This window comes from Helianthus annuus, chromosome 5 (assembly GCF_002127325.2).
Source record: "Helianthus annuus cultivar XRQ/B chromosome 5, HanXRQr2.0-SUNRISE, whole genome shotgun sequence".
Classification (NCBI taxonomy): Eukaryota; Viridiplantae; Streptophyta; class Magnoliopsida; order Asterales; family Asteraceae; genus Helianthus; species Helianthus annuus.
This window is the reverse complement of record NC_035437.2, coordinates 163,509,981-163,525,786: the sequence shown is the minus strand read 5'-3', so window position 1 is coordinate 163,525,786 and position 15,806 is coordinate 163,509,981. Positions and strand designations below refer to the sequence as shown.

Sequence of the window (15,806 nt, the reverse complement as noted above, 5' to 3'; positions counted from 1 at the left end):
AAGAGCCTCCAGCACCTGTTCAATCAGAAAGATTTGAATATGAGGCAGCGACGTGTAACACCCCAAAAGTCGTATATGAAAATATGACGAAATAAGTAATTATGAATGTAATTGTCGTTAGAATGGTAAGTAGAATTATGAACATTGTTAAAGGGGTAAATAGGATTTTAACCTAAAAGAATGCATTTTGGCCATAATAATATAAACATCCAAACATGAGGGCTTAAATTGTAATGAATGGAAAGATTAAATGTAACACCCCAATTTCTAAGTCTTGACGTGCTGCATTAGATTCCGGATTAAATCATGACAAAAATAAAATGGCTTATTTATTAGAGAAGTGTTTGTCAAAAGTGTGAATACACATTTAAAGAGACTCGTACAAAACATCTCAAGAAACGCTCGTTTTATGCAAATCTAGAAGTTTCGGGTTGAAAATGTCAAAACTATTGAACTAAGAGGGACCAAGTGTGATAAGTGGCAAACTTTAATACCCTAAAACATGTTAGGGCCGCCTCCATCTCCCTCACATTGATAATTTTCGGTTTTGGGAGCTAAGGAAGAGAGAAAAGGGAGAAATCCCGTTTTTGAAGTTTATAGCAGCAAAGATCAGATGATTCCCGAAGATCTAACCGTTGGATCGAGCTCAAATTTGGATCGAGTCTTCTACACATATATACAAAGATTTTGACCGTTGGGATCGTCATTTAGAGGCTTGGAGGTCGGATATTTACTGCCCTGAACAGAACAGCTTGCTGGAAGGGTTTCCGGTGGCTGTTTGGTCTTTCCAGCAACAATAGCAACTGTTTCCAGCTGAAACAACAAGTGTTATGTTTAGATCTTGAAAATAGGGTTCCATGGACACCTGAATCACCCAGATCGGAGTCCGGATGACCAAGTTATGGGCTCGACAAGTTTGTGTCGCATTTCGTTACATGATTTTCTTACAAACCGGTTTAGGACAGCGTGTCCGCAAAGGTATGACCCCATACAAATGTTGACTCGGTAATATTTAATGTTATGAGACGTACAAATAATATCGGGGATGAAGTTCTAAACTATTTCTCGGTAACTCATTATTTGGTGGATTGAGGTGAAACCTTAGAGAGGGTGATGAAGATGGCGACATGGGTGAAAACCCATGTCCAAATCTTGGTTTAGTATGTTGCATGAGCATATCGAATATGTATTCTTGCTATTTGAATTATCTTGGAATGCATGAAACATGATTTTATGCAAGAACTAGGAAGACTATGTATAAAATACTTGTACATTGTGTTTAAATGATTTTGTGCACACCAAGTGTTAATGAAAAGCCAATTTTATCCTACTAGATGAAATTGTATGCTATCTTATGGTAATAGACATGAAATGTGATGTTGTATGATATCTCCGGATGATACTTGAATGATTACTTAACTAGAATGAAATGACGAAATTGTTCTAAGTAAAGGTAGTTGAACCTTCTAGTAATGGTCTATGGCATTATGAATTGTAAATTGTATGTATTCTTATGTAATCATTGGTAATTATGCATGTATGAATGTATTTAATTTAATATATGGTGGAATGTGTACTATAACACACGTATGTGGTATATAGAACCATGTGTAGAATTTCTCGATGTATGAATAAAGTAATTGATAATATGAGTTATAACGTTTGCTAATAATGACATGTAAACGTGGACATGAAAGGACAGGTACATGCCATTCTGGGCGCGAACTTGGTAGGCAACGGGACGGACATATGGAATACGTATCAACTACTTACGGGTCAAGGTAAGTGCTTCTGGCACTTAATAGTTGTATGCAGGAATATAGATTTATTGTTTGCAGGTTCTTGTACTTGTATACGTAGAACATCTTGTGCTTTAATGTGGAACTTATATGAGAATATTAAAGTATGAAATGTTAAATTGGAGGTATTCATAGGAGAATACCATGGACAAGGGAATCATAACCCATGAGTATGGTAAGTATCTGTATTATAGATTTGAAACTATTTAATTGGTAAGATGAATTCAAGTCATGGGTACATGACTTGCCCAGTGATTATGATGTTTTTTTTACTAAGGGTAGAATTTTAAATGTGTTGATAACGGTTAATCTAATAAAGGGTTGTTGACTTATTAAAAGTCAAATTAGTACGTGGCTTCCAAACCACAATCTTAATAAATGGGATGCTTTGAATTAAATAAGTACATATGCACATGATTCCAAGTTGTGTACAAATATCATAACCATGATGTTTATTTAGTAAGTGGATTAGATTACAGTGGTAACTGGTTAAACTATTGTCTCAAATTATTTAACTTGGGGTAAGCAAGTGATTTGGGTCACTTGATCCACATGAATGAAGAAGATTTGGATTCTGGCTAAGTAAAGCATTAATGAAATCTTTAGATTTGTTAGAAATGAATATTAATGGTCTAATAGTTGAATGAGATTTTTATCACAGGTGGCTTGATTGTGAATTCTATTGGAGGTTGATTCACAAGTTGGAAGCAATAGTGGACTATGAAATTAAAGGAGTCGAGTTCGTTGGAAGTTTGTGAAAAATATAGATCAGAATCCACATATTTGAGTTATCTAATATATATTATATATAGAACTCATAACGTGCATGTTGGGTTTCAGGTATAATGGGAACTAGAGGTTCGCGGAGTGATGAATGGAACAAGGTTTGGTGACAAATCTGAAATCGAGTAAGCAATGTCAGTTCATCCATCCGTCAGGTTATATCGTCATGTTTTACTTGCCTTTTACGGCATTCGGTAGTTTTAAATCGTGTAAGCTTCATGAGTCAGACGTAGTGTCTTGTTTTGTTTATGTTCAAGTTTAGAGTTGTAAAATGGATTGTAAACAGGTTTTATTACCGTAACGGTTATCCGTAATACGAACGGGTCTTGCCGAAATTTTATAAAAATTGGAATGGAATATGTAAGTTTTTAAATGATGGTAACTATCAAACGAAAGTCATGACACTATAATTGTTTCTAGAAATTGAAGCTAAATACAAATGGGCCTACATTCCGCAAATCATAGTAAGATTGTTTAGAAAATTTATGGGCGTTACAAGTTGGTATCAGAGCCCTGGTTTGAGGGAAATCAAGTATGAGAAGGTAAAATACTTGAATTCAAACTTGTGTGCTCTTATGACAAGGAACCCATAGAATCCGAGACTCGATCAAGATCTAAGGGTACAGGCAAAGGTAAGTATGTACTTAAGTATGTATTTGAAGGAAACTAATAGTATGTTATGTGTAAGGTAAGCATAATTGCTTGGAGAGGACGACCCGTGAATGCGGTCTAGGACCGGCATCAAGGCACGTTACAAGATAAATTGGTCCCAGGTACGTAAATTTAACATGTGGACGCATGAACTGGTAATGTCAAGTTAAGGAAAAATTTTAAATGAAAAATAATAATAGAATGGTAATGAAGTTTTGAAAATGTCACACGTGCCGAAACCTAATTCTTCGGACATAAGGTGACGATCACACGAAGACACGAAACTAGTATGTGGATTGTGTACCTGGCCAGTACACAAGAAACATATGACGTTCGTGAGACCGTGGTAATTGTTACAGGTATGTCCGTTAGAATTAGGGAGTAGGTGGACGTGAGGGTGAAAGGAAATGTAAGACTCTCAAGAAATTGAAAGTACCAAGCACGAAAGAGAAGTATGAATGATATGTTTGAATCCGCGAGACGGATTCAAAACATAGAAGGAATGAGAAAGTATGAATAATATGCTAGAATCCGCGAGACGGATTCGAATCATGAAAGGAATGAAAGCATGAATGATATGTTAGAATCTTCGAGACGGATTCGAAATATGAAAGAATGAAAGAATGAATGATATGTTAGAATCCGCGAGACGGATTCAAAACATAGAAGGAGTGACGAATATGAATGAGATGTTTGAATCCGTGAGATGGATTCAAAACATAGAAAGGAATGGAAAGTGGAATGAAAAGTCCGAATTCGTAAGTAAATGCGGACCGAAGAGGTAATTATTTTAATAAAACTTTTTACTATATATAAATATAATTATGCAAATGCGTTGTGTGCAAGATGGTTAAGAGGGACAAATGAGTTATGCGGGTCAAATGGTGCTTGCCATTTGTACCCGGTATTTAATGTTTAAAATGGTCAAGTCATATATTTGTAGGTGAGCATAATGTATGGTCATGTGATGTCACAAATTGGAAGGAAATAGTCAACGCAAGGCATGGATAATGAGTCAATGGATTTGACTTGCGCCAGGTATGTATAAAGGTTATGCTTTTAATAGGATTTTTTTGGCTCGACTAGAGAGTGATGTGTCAGATTAAGATAACTAATACGTATATGTAAGGATGTATTTACAAATTAAACTTCCAAAAAGTCAAACGGAGTGAAATAAAAATTAAGAAGGCAAGTGATAGAAAAATAGAAAGAAAATTTTTGCCCCCCCTAAATAAGTGAGTATAACCGTTGAAAATGGTTGTTGTAGCGAAATTTAGTTGGAAGAAAGAAACTTTGAAACATGTTACGTATTATACATATTACTAAATGACTCTTGAGGGTAAGAATGAATGACGGGTTACGACTTAGACAATAACTTAAGAGTGGATGGGAAGGGTAGGTTTTGACAAGGATACTGAAATAATGTAATGCAGTCTTTACAAGTATGCATGAATGGAAAAAAAGGATGAACGTGTACTTCGATACGTTTGCGATAAGTAAGAAGTGCCAGTTTGACCTGCAAAGGTTGATGAAATAACCAATAAAATGAAAAGACTGTATGCAAGAAATGGAATGCGATATGTTTAAAACATGTACGTAAGAAATTGTGAAATAGTCATAGGCGAACAAACACTATGTGGAATGCAAATATGAAAAGTTATGTGCTAACCGTTAACTTTTACAGATACGAATGATGAAATTATTAGTATAATGATAGTAATAAAGCTGTTGGAAGGATGCTCACGAGTGAGAGCATATTTCACGAATGAATGAGACCAAATTCTGGTACGGAAGGTACCTGTAAAGAAGCGGAACGATCCGGCTCCCGGATCACTGATCTACGCAATGAAGGCGAGGTTAGTAAAATGTTTAATTCCTTATTGATAACCAAGAATCTGTAAATTTATTGGTACATGTGAGTGAAATAAATGGTAGGTTAATTATGGTATGGTATGAAATAATCGACTTGTAATGGTCAACCTAAGGAAGTACTTATGTCGTTAAGAGGAAGATCTAAAGGCCTTGAATGAAAATTTGGACTAATTGGTTAATGCTCGTATGGTGCCCTCGCACGACATACCAGATTAGTATAATAAAGTAATGCAAATGATTAAATCTGAGGTTAGACATAAAGTTGTAAGTAGTTTAAGTGATGGTAGAAATGTAGCTTAATGTCTAAACCACGTGACGAGTATGGGTAAGGGAGTATGAAAATGATAGTTATGTTAGTGTATTAATATTCGAATGTCTATAGTAATGTGTATTAGTATATGCTCACCTCTTATGAAGATATGAAAGAAATTAGGAGCAACGTTAGTAATGGAATGTAGCGGTTGCCCTAGATAAGCAGGAATGGAATAATAATAACTATCCTGTGATAGCGTTAAATTCAAAATGAATGCAGGTAAAAAGATTGAGTAAGTAAATGGTCCAAATTATTATATGTTAACGGAAGTGCCTAGAAAGGTTTATAAAGATAGAACACCGAGTTCAAAACCACAATACGTATTGGTAGGACAAATGTTAGAATGTAATATTTTCTTTATTATACGAGTGAGTTTGAAATAGTATGACCCACTACGAATGGTAGATGCATGAAAGTTCAATGCCTGACTCATAGAGTGAGAACAAGATATCCACTTATGGTTGAAAATGAAACCCACCCCTTATATAAGTCGCAAGTGTTTTTGGAATGTAATGAGCATCATGAATGAAGAGATGAATGGATTAAAGGTAGAATTGTCCAAGTAGGAATGAGCAAGGTTTCGGGGACGAAACCTCTTTTAAGGGGGGTAGACTTGTAACACCCCAAAAGTCGTATATGAAAATATGACGAAATAAGTAATTATGAATGTAATTGTCGTTAGAATGGTAAGTAGAATTATGAACATTGTTAAAGGGGTAAATAGGATTTTAACCTAAAAGAATGCATTTTGGCCATAATAATATAAACATCCAAACATGAGGGCTTAAATTGTAATGAATGGAAAGATTAAATGTAACACCCCAATTTCTAAGTCTTGACGTGCTGCATTAGGTTCCGGATTAAATCATGACAAAAATAAAATGGCTTATTTTTTAGAGAAGTGTTTGTCAAAAGTGTGAATACACATTTAAAGAGACTCGTACAAAACATCTCAAGAAACGCTCGTTTTATGCAAATCTAGAAGTTTCGGGTTGAAAATGTCAAAACTATTGAACTAAGAGGGACCAAGTGTGATAAGTGGCAAACTTTAATACCCTAAAACATGTTAGGGCCGCCTCCAACTCCCTCACATTGATAATTTTCGGTTTTGGGAGCTAAGGAAGAGAGAGAAGGGAGAAATCCCGTTTTTGAAGTTTATAGCAGCAAAGATCAGATGATTCCCGAAGATCTAACCGTTGGATCGAGCTCAAATTTGGATCGAGTCTTCTACACATATATACAAAGATTTTGACCGTTGGGATCGTCATTTAGAGGCTTGGAGGTCAGATATTTACTGCCCTGAACAGAACAGCTTGCTGGAAGGGTTTCCGGCGGCTGTTTGGTCTTTCCAGCAACAATAGCAACTGTTTCCAGCTGAAACAACAAGTGTTATGTTTAGATCTTGAAAATAGGGTTCCATGGACACCTGAATCACCCAGATCGGAGTCCGGATGACCAAGTTATGGGCTCGACAAGTTTGTGTCGCATTTCGTTACATGATTTTCTTACAAACCGGTTTAGGACAGCGTGTCCGCAAAGGTATGACCCCATACAAATGTTGACTCGGTAATATTTAATGTTATGAGACGTACAAATAATATCGGGGATGAAGTTCTAAACTATTTCTCGGTAACTCATTATTTGGTGGATTGAGGTGAAACCTTAGAGAGGGTGATGAAGATGGCGACATGAGTGAAAACCCATGTCCAAATCTTGGTTTAGTATGTTGCATGAGCATATCGAATATGTATTCTTGCTATTTGAATTATCTTGGAATGCATGAAACATGATTTTATGCAAGAACTAGGAAGACTATGTATAAAATACTTGTACATTGTGTTTAAATGATTTTGTGCACACCAAGTGTTAATGAAAAGCCAATTTTATCCTACTAGATGAAATTGTATGCTATCTTATGGTAATAGACATGAAATGTGATGTTGTATGATATCTCCGGATGATACTTAAATGATTACTTAACTAGAATGAAATGACGAAATTGTTCTAAGTAAAGGTAGTTGAACCTACTAGTAATGGTCTATGGCATTATGAATTGTAAATTGTATGTATTCTTATGTAATCATTGGTAATTATGCATGTATGAATGTATTTAATTTAATATATGGTGGAATGTGTACTATAACACACGTATGTGGTATATAGAACCATGTGTAGAATTTCTCGATGTATGAATAAAGTAATTGATAATATGAGTTATAACGTTTGGTAATAATGACATGTAAACGTGGACATGAAAGGACAGGTACATGCCATTCTGGGCGCGAACTTGGTAGGCAACGGGACGGACATATGGAATACGTATCAACTACTTACGGGTCAAGGTAAGTGCTTCTGGCACTTAATAGTTGTATGCAGGAATATAGATTTATTGTTTGCAGGTTCTTGTACTTGTATACGTAGAACATCTTGTGCTTTAATATGGAACTTATATGAGAATATTAAAGTATGAAATGTTAAATTGGAGGTATTCATAGGAGAATACCGTGGACAAGGGAATCATAACCCATGAGTATGGTAAGTATCTGTATTATAGATTTGAAACTATTTAATTGGTAAGATGAATTCAAGTCATGGGTACATGACTTGCCCAGTGATTATGATGTTTTTTTTACTAAGGGTAGCATTTTAAATGTGTTGATAACGGTTAATCTAATAAAGGGTTGTTGACTTATTAAAAGTCAAATTAGTACGTGGCTTCCAAACCACAATCTTAATAAATGGGATGCTTTGAATTAAATAAGTACATATGCACATGATTCCAAGTTGTGTACAAATATCATAACCATGATGTTTATTTAGTAAGTGGATTAGATTACAGTGGTAACTGGTTAAACTATTGTCTCAAATTATTTAACTTGGGGTAAGCAAGTGATTTGGGTCACTTGATCCACATGAATGAAGAAGATTTGGATTCTGGTTAAGTAAAGCATTAATGAAATCTTTGGATTTGTTAGAAATGAATATTAATGGTCTAATAGTTGAATGGGATTTTTATCACAGGTGGCTTGATTGTGAATTCTATTGGAGGTTGATTCACAAGTTGGAAGCGATAGTGGACTATGAAATTAAAGGAGTCGAGTTCGTTGGAAGTTTGTGAAAAATATAGGTCAGAATCCACCTATTTGAGTTATCTAATATATATTATATATAGAACTCATAACATGCATGTTGGGTTTCAGGTATAATGGGAACTAGAGGTTCGCGGACTGATGAATGGAACAAGGTTTGGTGACAAATCTGAGATCGAGTAAGCAATGTCAGTTCATCCATCCGTCAGGTTATATCGCCGACTTAGACGGGTCGTCATGTTTTACTTGCCTTTTACGGCATTCGGTAGTTTTAAATCGTGTAAGCTTCATGAGTCAGACGTAGTGTCTTGTTTTGTTTATGTTCAAGTTTAGAGTTGTAAAATGGATTGTAAACAGGTTTTGTTACCGTAACGGTTATCCGTAATACGAACGGGTCATGCCGAAATTTTATAAAAATTGGAATGGAATATGTAAGTTTCTAAATGATGGTAACTATCAAACGAAAGTCATGACACTATAGTTGTTTCTAGAAATTGAAGCTAAATACAAATGGGCCTACATTCCGCAAATCATAATAAGATTGTTTAGAAAATTTATGGGCGTTACACGACGTTGGATGGAAACTCTGAAACGATTATGACTGTGAAATAAGATACCATCCAGGAAAAGCCAACATAGTCGCAGATGCCTTGAGCAGAAAAGAAAGAGTGAAACCAATAAGGATCAATGCCAAGAGCATTGAAATCAAGAACAGTCTGAATGAAAGATTGTTAGCTGCACAGAAGGAAGCTGTGTCAGAAGCTAACTATCCTAACGAAAAGCTGGGAGTAACTGAAGAACAGTTATCCTATGGCAAAGACGGAATTCTGAGATTAAATGGAAGGATATGGGTTCCTGTTTATGGAGGTCTTCGGGACGTCATCCTTCAGGAAGCCCACAGTTCCAGATATTCCGTTCATCCTGGAGCGGACAAGATGTACCAGGATTTGAAGGCAAACTTTTGGTGGATAGGCTTGAAGAAGTCTATAGCCACCTATGTAGCAAAGTGTTTGACTTGTGCGCAAGTCAAAGCTGAGCATCAAAAGCCGTCAGGCTTGCTGCAACAACCTGAACTTCCCGAGTGGAAGCGGGAAATGGTGACGATGGATTTCATCACCAAGTTGCCAAAGACAAGGAAGGGAAACGATACGATATGGGTAATAGTTGATAGACTGACTAAGTCAGCATATTTCCTACCCATTAAAGAGACTTATAGCTCTGACATGTTGGCACAATTGTACATCGACAAGATTGTATCTCTGCACGGAGTACCCGTGGCTATTATTTCGGATAGGGATACCAGATACACGTCACAATTTTGGAAAAGTTTCCAACAGTCTTTGGGCATGCGCTTAAACTTCAGTACGGCTTACCACCCTCAGACGGACGGACAGAGTGAGCGTACAATCCAAACGTTGGAAGACATGCTTCGTGCATGTGTAATTGACTTAGGTGGTAGTTGGGATAGCCACCTACCATTAGTCGAGTTCTCATATAACAACAGCTACCATACGAGCATTAAGGCCGCTCCTTTCGAAGCCTTATATGGTAGAAAGTGTAGAACGCCCGTTTGTTGGGCTATGTTCAGATGACAGGACCTGATATAATTTTTGGAACAACGGACAAGATTGTCCAAATTCGCGACCGTTTGAAAGCTGCCCGAGATAGGCAGAAAAGTTACGCAGATTTGAAGCGTAAACCTTTTAACTTCGAAGTAGGTGACAAGGTGTTTCTGAAAGTATCACCCTGGAAGGGAGTGATGCGATTCGGTAAGAAAGGCAAGTTGAGCCCGAGATACATTGGACCGTTCGAAGTAATCGAACGTGTCGGATCAGTTGCCTATAAGTTAAACTTACCGGAAGAGCTCAGTGGTATCCACAATGTGTTACACATCTGCAATCTAAAGAAGTGTTTCGCTGATGAATCGCTAGTTATACCGCATACAGATGTACACATCGATGAGAGCTTAAAGTTTGTTGAAAAACCGGTGTCGATCGAAGATCGACAGGTTAAGAAGCTTCGAAGGAAGTATATACCGATTGTAAAGGTAAAATGGGATGCCCGTAGAGGTCCCGAGTACACGTGGAAGGTAGAGTCCATGATGAAAGAAAAGTATCCTCATTTTTTTCAATAAATCTCGAGGTCGAGATTTCTTTTAAGGGGGTGAGGATGTAACACCTCGAAAATTTGCGTCCTATAATGTATTGACACGTGTCATAAACCTAGACGTGTTAAAGAATACTAAAGAGGGACTAAAGTTGACAAACATAGTGTAACACCTCAAAATTTTGTGTCTAATAATGTATTGACACGTGTCTTGAGTTTACACGTGGCATTTAATATTAAATAAAGGACTAAAGTTGACAAACCTTGAAAGTGTGTAAATTCGAGGGTTATAAATGTCAAACAAGGGTAAGTATATTGCATAGTAACCCTAAACGATACTTGTACCTTCAAACGAATAAATCATGGATCGTGCGGAAGCGAAACGCGGAAGAAAGTGAGAGATTACAAGTTGCGGGGGTTAACTGTGTCAACATGTTTAATTATACCTCTGAGTGACCCTTTGACGTACCCGAGGCTTTGTAACAGTAGAATACGCTCACTAGAATGTACTATATAAATTCCGCGAAGTTTCGTTTTAAAACGAGAAAGATATGATCAAATTCGTACGACAAGGGTTAAAAGTGTCAACAATGAAAGTTAAGGCTTTCCAGATAACTAACAAACTATTCGGGGACTTAACAATGCGGGTAAATAACACGAGGCCCTTAGTTGTAAATAATCAAGGGCCAAATCGCAAAGTTACCCCTTCAAACCCGAAAGGTCAGGTTATTAATTACCAAAGATTTCGTTATTAATTGCAAAGATTTCGCAATGATTATAAAAGATTTAGAAATCTTGAAAATTTAACCTAACGCGGGCCGCGTAAGAGATATGGTTAAGTTAACGCGGGCCGCGAGCCATCTGTTTATACGCGTCCTGATATTAGAACTCAGGCGACCCGCGACCAAGATACATGAAACCTTAACGCGGGCCGCGCGGGACATACAGATGCAGAATGTATGGGCAGATTCAATGATTTGGCTTCAAAACGAAATTGTGAACAATCAATGAAGCATGGGTGCCCCCTACTCGACCCATAGCACTCTAGGCCACCTGCCCATCATCCATACTCACTTGTAGGCTGAGATGTAAGGATCTTAAAGCAATTCTTGCACTATAAATAGGCATACATGGTTCACAATTGAAGCACACCTCAAAACACATTCTCTGATCATTTCTGAAGCTCCCAAGTTTTCTTCTCTAGTTCTAAGTCTTACATCAAGTCTCTGTAAGTATGCCAAACCTTATATGGCTTTGTTTTTGCTTAGTTTAGCCTAAAAGTCAATCCGTCGTAACTAACGATTGACTTTGCGATAAATCACGAATGGTCCAGTGAATTCTCGAATCAAAAGTAGTTATGTGTTGGTATTTATGTGGGTAATAAACCTCTAAAAGGGTTCCCCCTGATCACCACTCTAACTATGTCAAATGTCGAGTCAAACGTGCACTTAAAAAGTCAACAGAAAGCCATTTTGCGATTTTGTACATAAACTGTAATGCATATGCTATGAAACCTGTTTTGATGATCATAAAACATGATAATAAGTATATAAACTCGTCTAAGCATGTTTGATCCGACCATTTGATATATTGACCCGGTTCGGAGCCGAATGTCGCAAAAGTTTGACTTTTGCTTTGACTTCAGTTCTGACCCGTTTTAGTGCAATGTAGATATGCCTTAGCACTCTCTTAGGACCAGGTCACGTGATGGTATCACCCTCTGTGACCGGTTCGTTGTTTGTCCGAGTCTTTTACGCATTTCCGTTAATTACTTAAAAGTTGACCGTAACGCCCTTTTTAAAATAAAACGAGTATTTCGGACACGTGAGGGGACCATAACCTTGCTTACCAAATTCTAAGCATGTCCCTAAAGTTTCACGCCAATCCGAGGTCTAGAATGGGAATTATGCTAAATAGCGCATTTATAAGAAACTTTTGTAATAAACGGCGCAATTAGCATAACGCCTACCTAAACCAAGATTTCGTCACCAAAACTTTTACTCACTGTAGTAAAATAATATTTTGGGGTTTTTAAAGATTTTTAATTAATTTTAACCTGCTCATAACCTGCGGTTATGGCTACGGTTCGGTAAATACCGAATATGCCCTTTTCGGCCAAAACTTAAGTTCTACAAGGTCTTTTGACCCGATTCCAGTTGCTACTGATTTTAAATAATAAATAAGATATTCTAGACTTATTATACTGATCGGGAAACTCAGGTTTCCTGTAGAACTCAGAAAGCCCTTTTAAAGTCTTTAAAATGACCGGAAAACCCCTACGGGGCGTATAATAAACTAAAACTCGTTACGGGCATTATGGGAGGTATCCTACTGATATCACAACCTCTTTAAGGCATATTGACTTAGGAAACAAGTGTAGGACTCCTACGGATACCCGTTGCGCCTATTGCGCGCACGATTCGGCTTATGTAACTAGTTTACATAAATTAGCCAAAACGGGTCAAACCATATTATCTTGACCCCAAAATCCAGAGTGTCAATATTAAACCCATATAAAACAAGTATCCGAACTTGTTAGGTCAGAATCACATTCCGTTCTCGGTTTTCGCCTTTCACGCGATTAAACCGTATCTATCCCTTGAAACTGACCGGTCTAGGCTACGGCTAATATAAAGACCCGTTAGGATTCTAATAGGTTATTTTAAAACCTTCGTTCCAGAATAGGAGCCCCAGTAAAAGATATCTGTGATTTAACCGATTAAGGACAATACTTGCAAAGGTAAATACTTTTAACTTATTTTCCCTTATACGGGCTTGGGTTACGGTATATAAAATACCGCTTGATTGAGCATCAAATCTTCCATCGCTTAGGTGGTTAATTGAATAATTTGATCGGCTCATTTAAATAGTCTTGTTACTTAAAAGCCTTTGGGGGGTTAATGACCATGTCCCGGATATCCTTGGCATCATTCGAAGAAATGGCCACGACCTTGACAGTCGGGTGTAGGCGTACACCTGGTATTATGTCTATACTATTAAAAGACGTAGCTGATGGTTTACCCACCTCGGTTTTACGCAATGTGGTGTGTCTATTGATCTTTAACCCGGACTAGATTCGGGCTACTGAACGCATAGAAGGAACATGTAATTCGTTCACAAGATTATAATTTTAAATAATTCTCCCAAGTTATAAAAGAATTCGTGCCTCGTGCATTCAAATCATTTTAATAAACATTTTACAAAAGTGTCGGTTGAATATATTTACCAGTGTAAACTGACGTATTTTCCCCAAAAAGATTAAGTGCAGGTACTACACGTAATCGGCTGGCAATAGCTCCTTAGCATCGTAAAAAGTCTCGCAAGCTTGATGTCTTATCTGTCGAACAACATTTTTATTTATTTTGATCCCTCCTGTGGATACTATTCAACTATATGTGATACAATCGATATTACAATAAATGGTTGGATAATATTTATCTTTATGCTTCTGCTGTGCATTTATATATATTGTGGTTTGACTATATTATTGCCAACTACGTCACGATAATCCCCCACCGGGCCCACCGGTGATACACGTGGAAATCGGGGTGTGACAGGTTGGTATCAGAGCCAACATTGAGTGAATTAAACACTACCCTAATGTGTTTAATCTCAGTGACACAATTGCACAAACTTGAGTCTAGACAAGAACATAGGACAAATTCGAATTGTTATTCCAAGTTTGTCTTTTTTCTTTTATTATTGTGTTTAAAGTTTTTAAAAGCAGGAAATATGCCGCCTGTGATTTTCCGAGGAAGAGGAAGGGGAAGAAGAGGCAGAGGAGAGATCGTTACTCACAACGATCACGAAGCTGGACCTTCAAATACGCGAACTCCTTCGACCACAAGGAGTGAAGAACCGCAAAGGCAAAGAGACCTTTATGAACCTGCGAGGCATTCCACCTCGCATAGCTCGACGCCATCGTACCAGCACTCATTCGGGCCAAATTCCGAAAATGATCCCAACAACCCGCAACCCTCCTTCATACCTCTACAGCGTTCGGTATCGCACCGAAATTTTGACGACCCTACTCCATACTTCAGAGGTCAGTTTAATCAGCTGACTACATCCAGGAACCTTCAGGCTTTGTTCCGTTAGGACCACAAGATCACTTCTCCGAAGATCATATGGACGAGGATACTGATCTGACAGAACCTGCTCGCGGTACGCCCACGCATCCAATAGAAATCTCTGATGGGTCATCCTTTCATGGTACACCCTATCAGGGACCAGATAGCTTCATGGCGTTGTTTAATCAACACGAGTGGTACCACACGCCACAGACATCACAGCAGCCGCAACATCCGCGAGATCCCTCCGAGGATCCACGTTTCGTGGCAGTTACGCCACCACCTCCGCCACCGGTACAGCTAGTAATGCCTGATCCGCCAAGGCGTAGGAGGACAAATGCTCGTATGTCCACCCGAGGAGGGGAATTCCACTTCAGCACCCCTCGACACTCTAGTAGTAGCCACTACCCGCCACTACAAGAAGAAGGACCTTCAAGTCCTGTACAGGAGGCGAACTCCACACCAGCTGCACCAACTTCGCCACCATTTGGGTATAACCACCCAATACCTGCATACATGGGTCCGTGGGCTTACAACCCGTTCGAACCGTCATCACAAGCACATTACAACTACAACTATGAGCGCGACCCATATGTGGTAGCGGCTAGGTATAATGCCCGCTATCCCGACGGAGCTCTTGGAAACATGGGAGTACCGGACTACTCAGCTCATGGGTATCCAGCACCTCCCAGACCCCCAGTTCCGCCACAGGCGCCACAACCACGTTTCTCTCCTCCCGAACAAGAAGAAATACTCCACCGTTTGAGCCGTGTGGAAAGAGACTTCGAGGAAGAACGTAAGAGCCACCGAGGATTCCTCAAGGGCTTAGCAAACCTACTAAAGGGCAAGAAGAAGAAACGTGACCATTAGTCCTTATGTATGTTCTAATGTAATGTTTATTTTAAATAAGTCCCTGCGTGGACGTTTATCGTATTTCAGTCCCTACGTGGACTTATCTTTTAGTCCCTACGTGGACACTTATCTTGTATTAGTCCCTGCGTGGACTTGTCACTTATTTTAAACCTCTATGTAGGTATGTACTATTTAAAAGTCCCGTTTAGGGCGGTGTGTAATCGTATTAAAATTTTGGAATGTTATATTATGAATTTCATGTTGTTATTAC

The 15,806-nt window shown here is 38.2% G+C and overlaps 2 protein-coding genes across 6 annotated transcripts; both read left to right on the top strand.

Moving 5' to 3' along the window:
- Window positions 1–493: 493 nt before the first annotated feature.
- LOC110941659 lies at window positions 494–2,955 on the top strand. The gene is made up of 4 exons (XM_022183323.2): window positions 494–978; window positions 1,703–1,781; window positions 2,461–2,549; window positions 2,640–2,955. Exons 1-4 carry the CDS (start codon window positions 891–893, stop codon window positions 2,690–2,692), a joined length of 309 nt encoding a protein of 102 aa, XP_022039015.1. The 5' UTR covers window positions 494–890; the 3' UTR covers window positions 2,693–2,955.
- Window positions 2,956–4,295: 1,340 nt separating this feature from the next.
- Window positions 4,296–8,946, top strand: LOC110941660. 5 transcript variants are annotated; one of them, XR_004893536.1, is made up of 4 exons: window positions 4,296–4,825; window positions 4,918–5,089; window positions 7,682–7,760; window positions 8,619–8,946. XR_004893536.1 is itself a non-coding variant. In XM_022183327.2 (4 exons), the coding sequence occupies exons 1-4, from the start codon at window positions 6,870–6,872 to the stop codon at window positions 8,632–8,634; spliced, it is 276 nt and encodes a 91-aa protein (XP_022039019.1). In that variant the 5' UTR covers window positions 6,467–6,869; the 3' UTR covers window positions 8,635–8,946. The 5 variants fall into 5 exon arrangements, 3 of the variants coding, with proteins under 3 accessions (XP_022039019.1, XP_022039018.1, XP_022039017.1); XM_022183327.2 differs by lacking the exons at window positions 4,296–4,825; window positions 4,918–5,089 and adding exons at window positions 6,467–6,957; window positions 8,440–8,532; XM_022183326.2 differs by lacking the exons at window positions 4,296–4,825; window positions 4,918–5,089 and adding exons at window positions 6,467–6,957; window positions 8,440–8,528 and having other exon boundaries at window positions 7,677–7,760.
- Window positions 8,947–15,806: the final 6,860 nt, after the last annotated feature.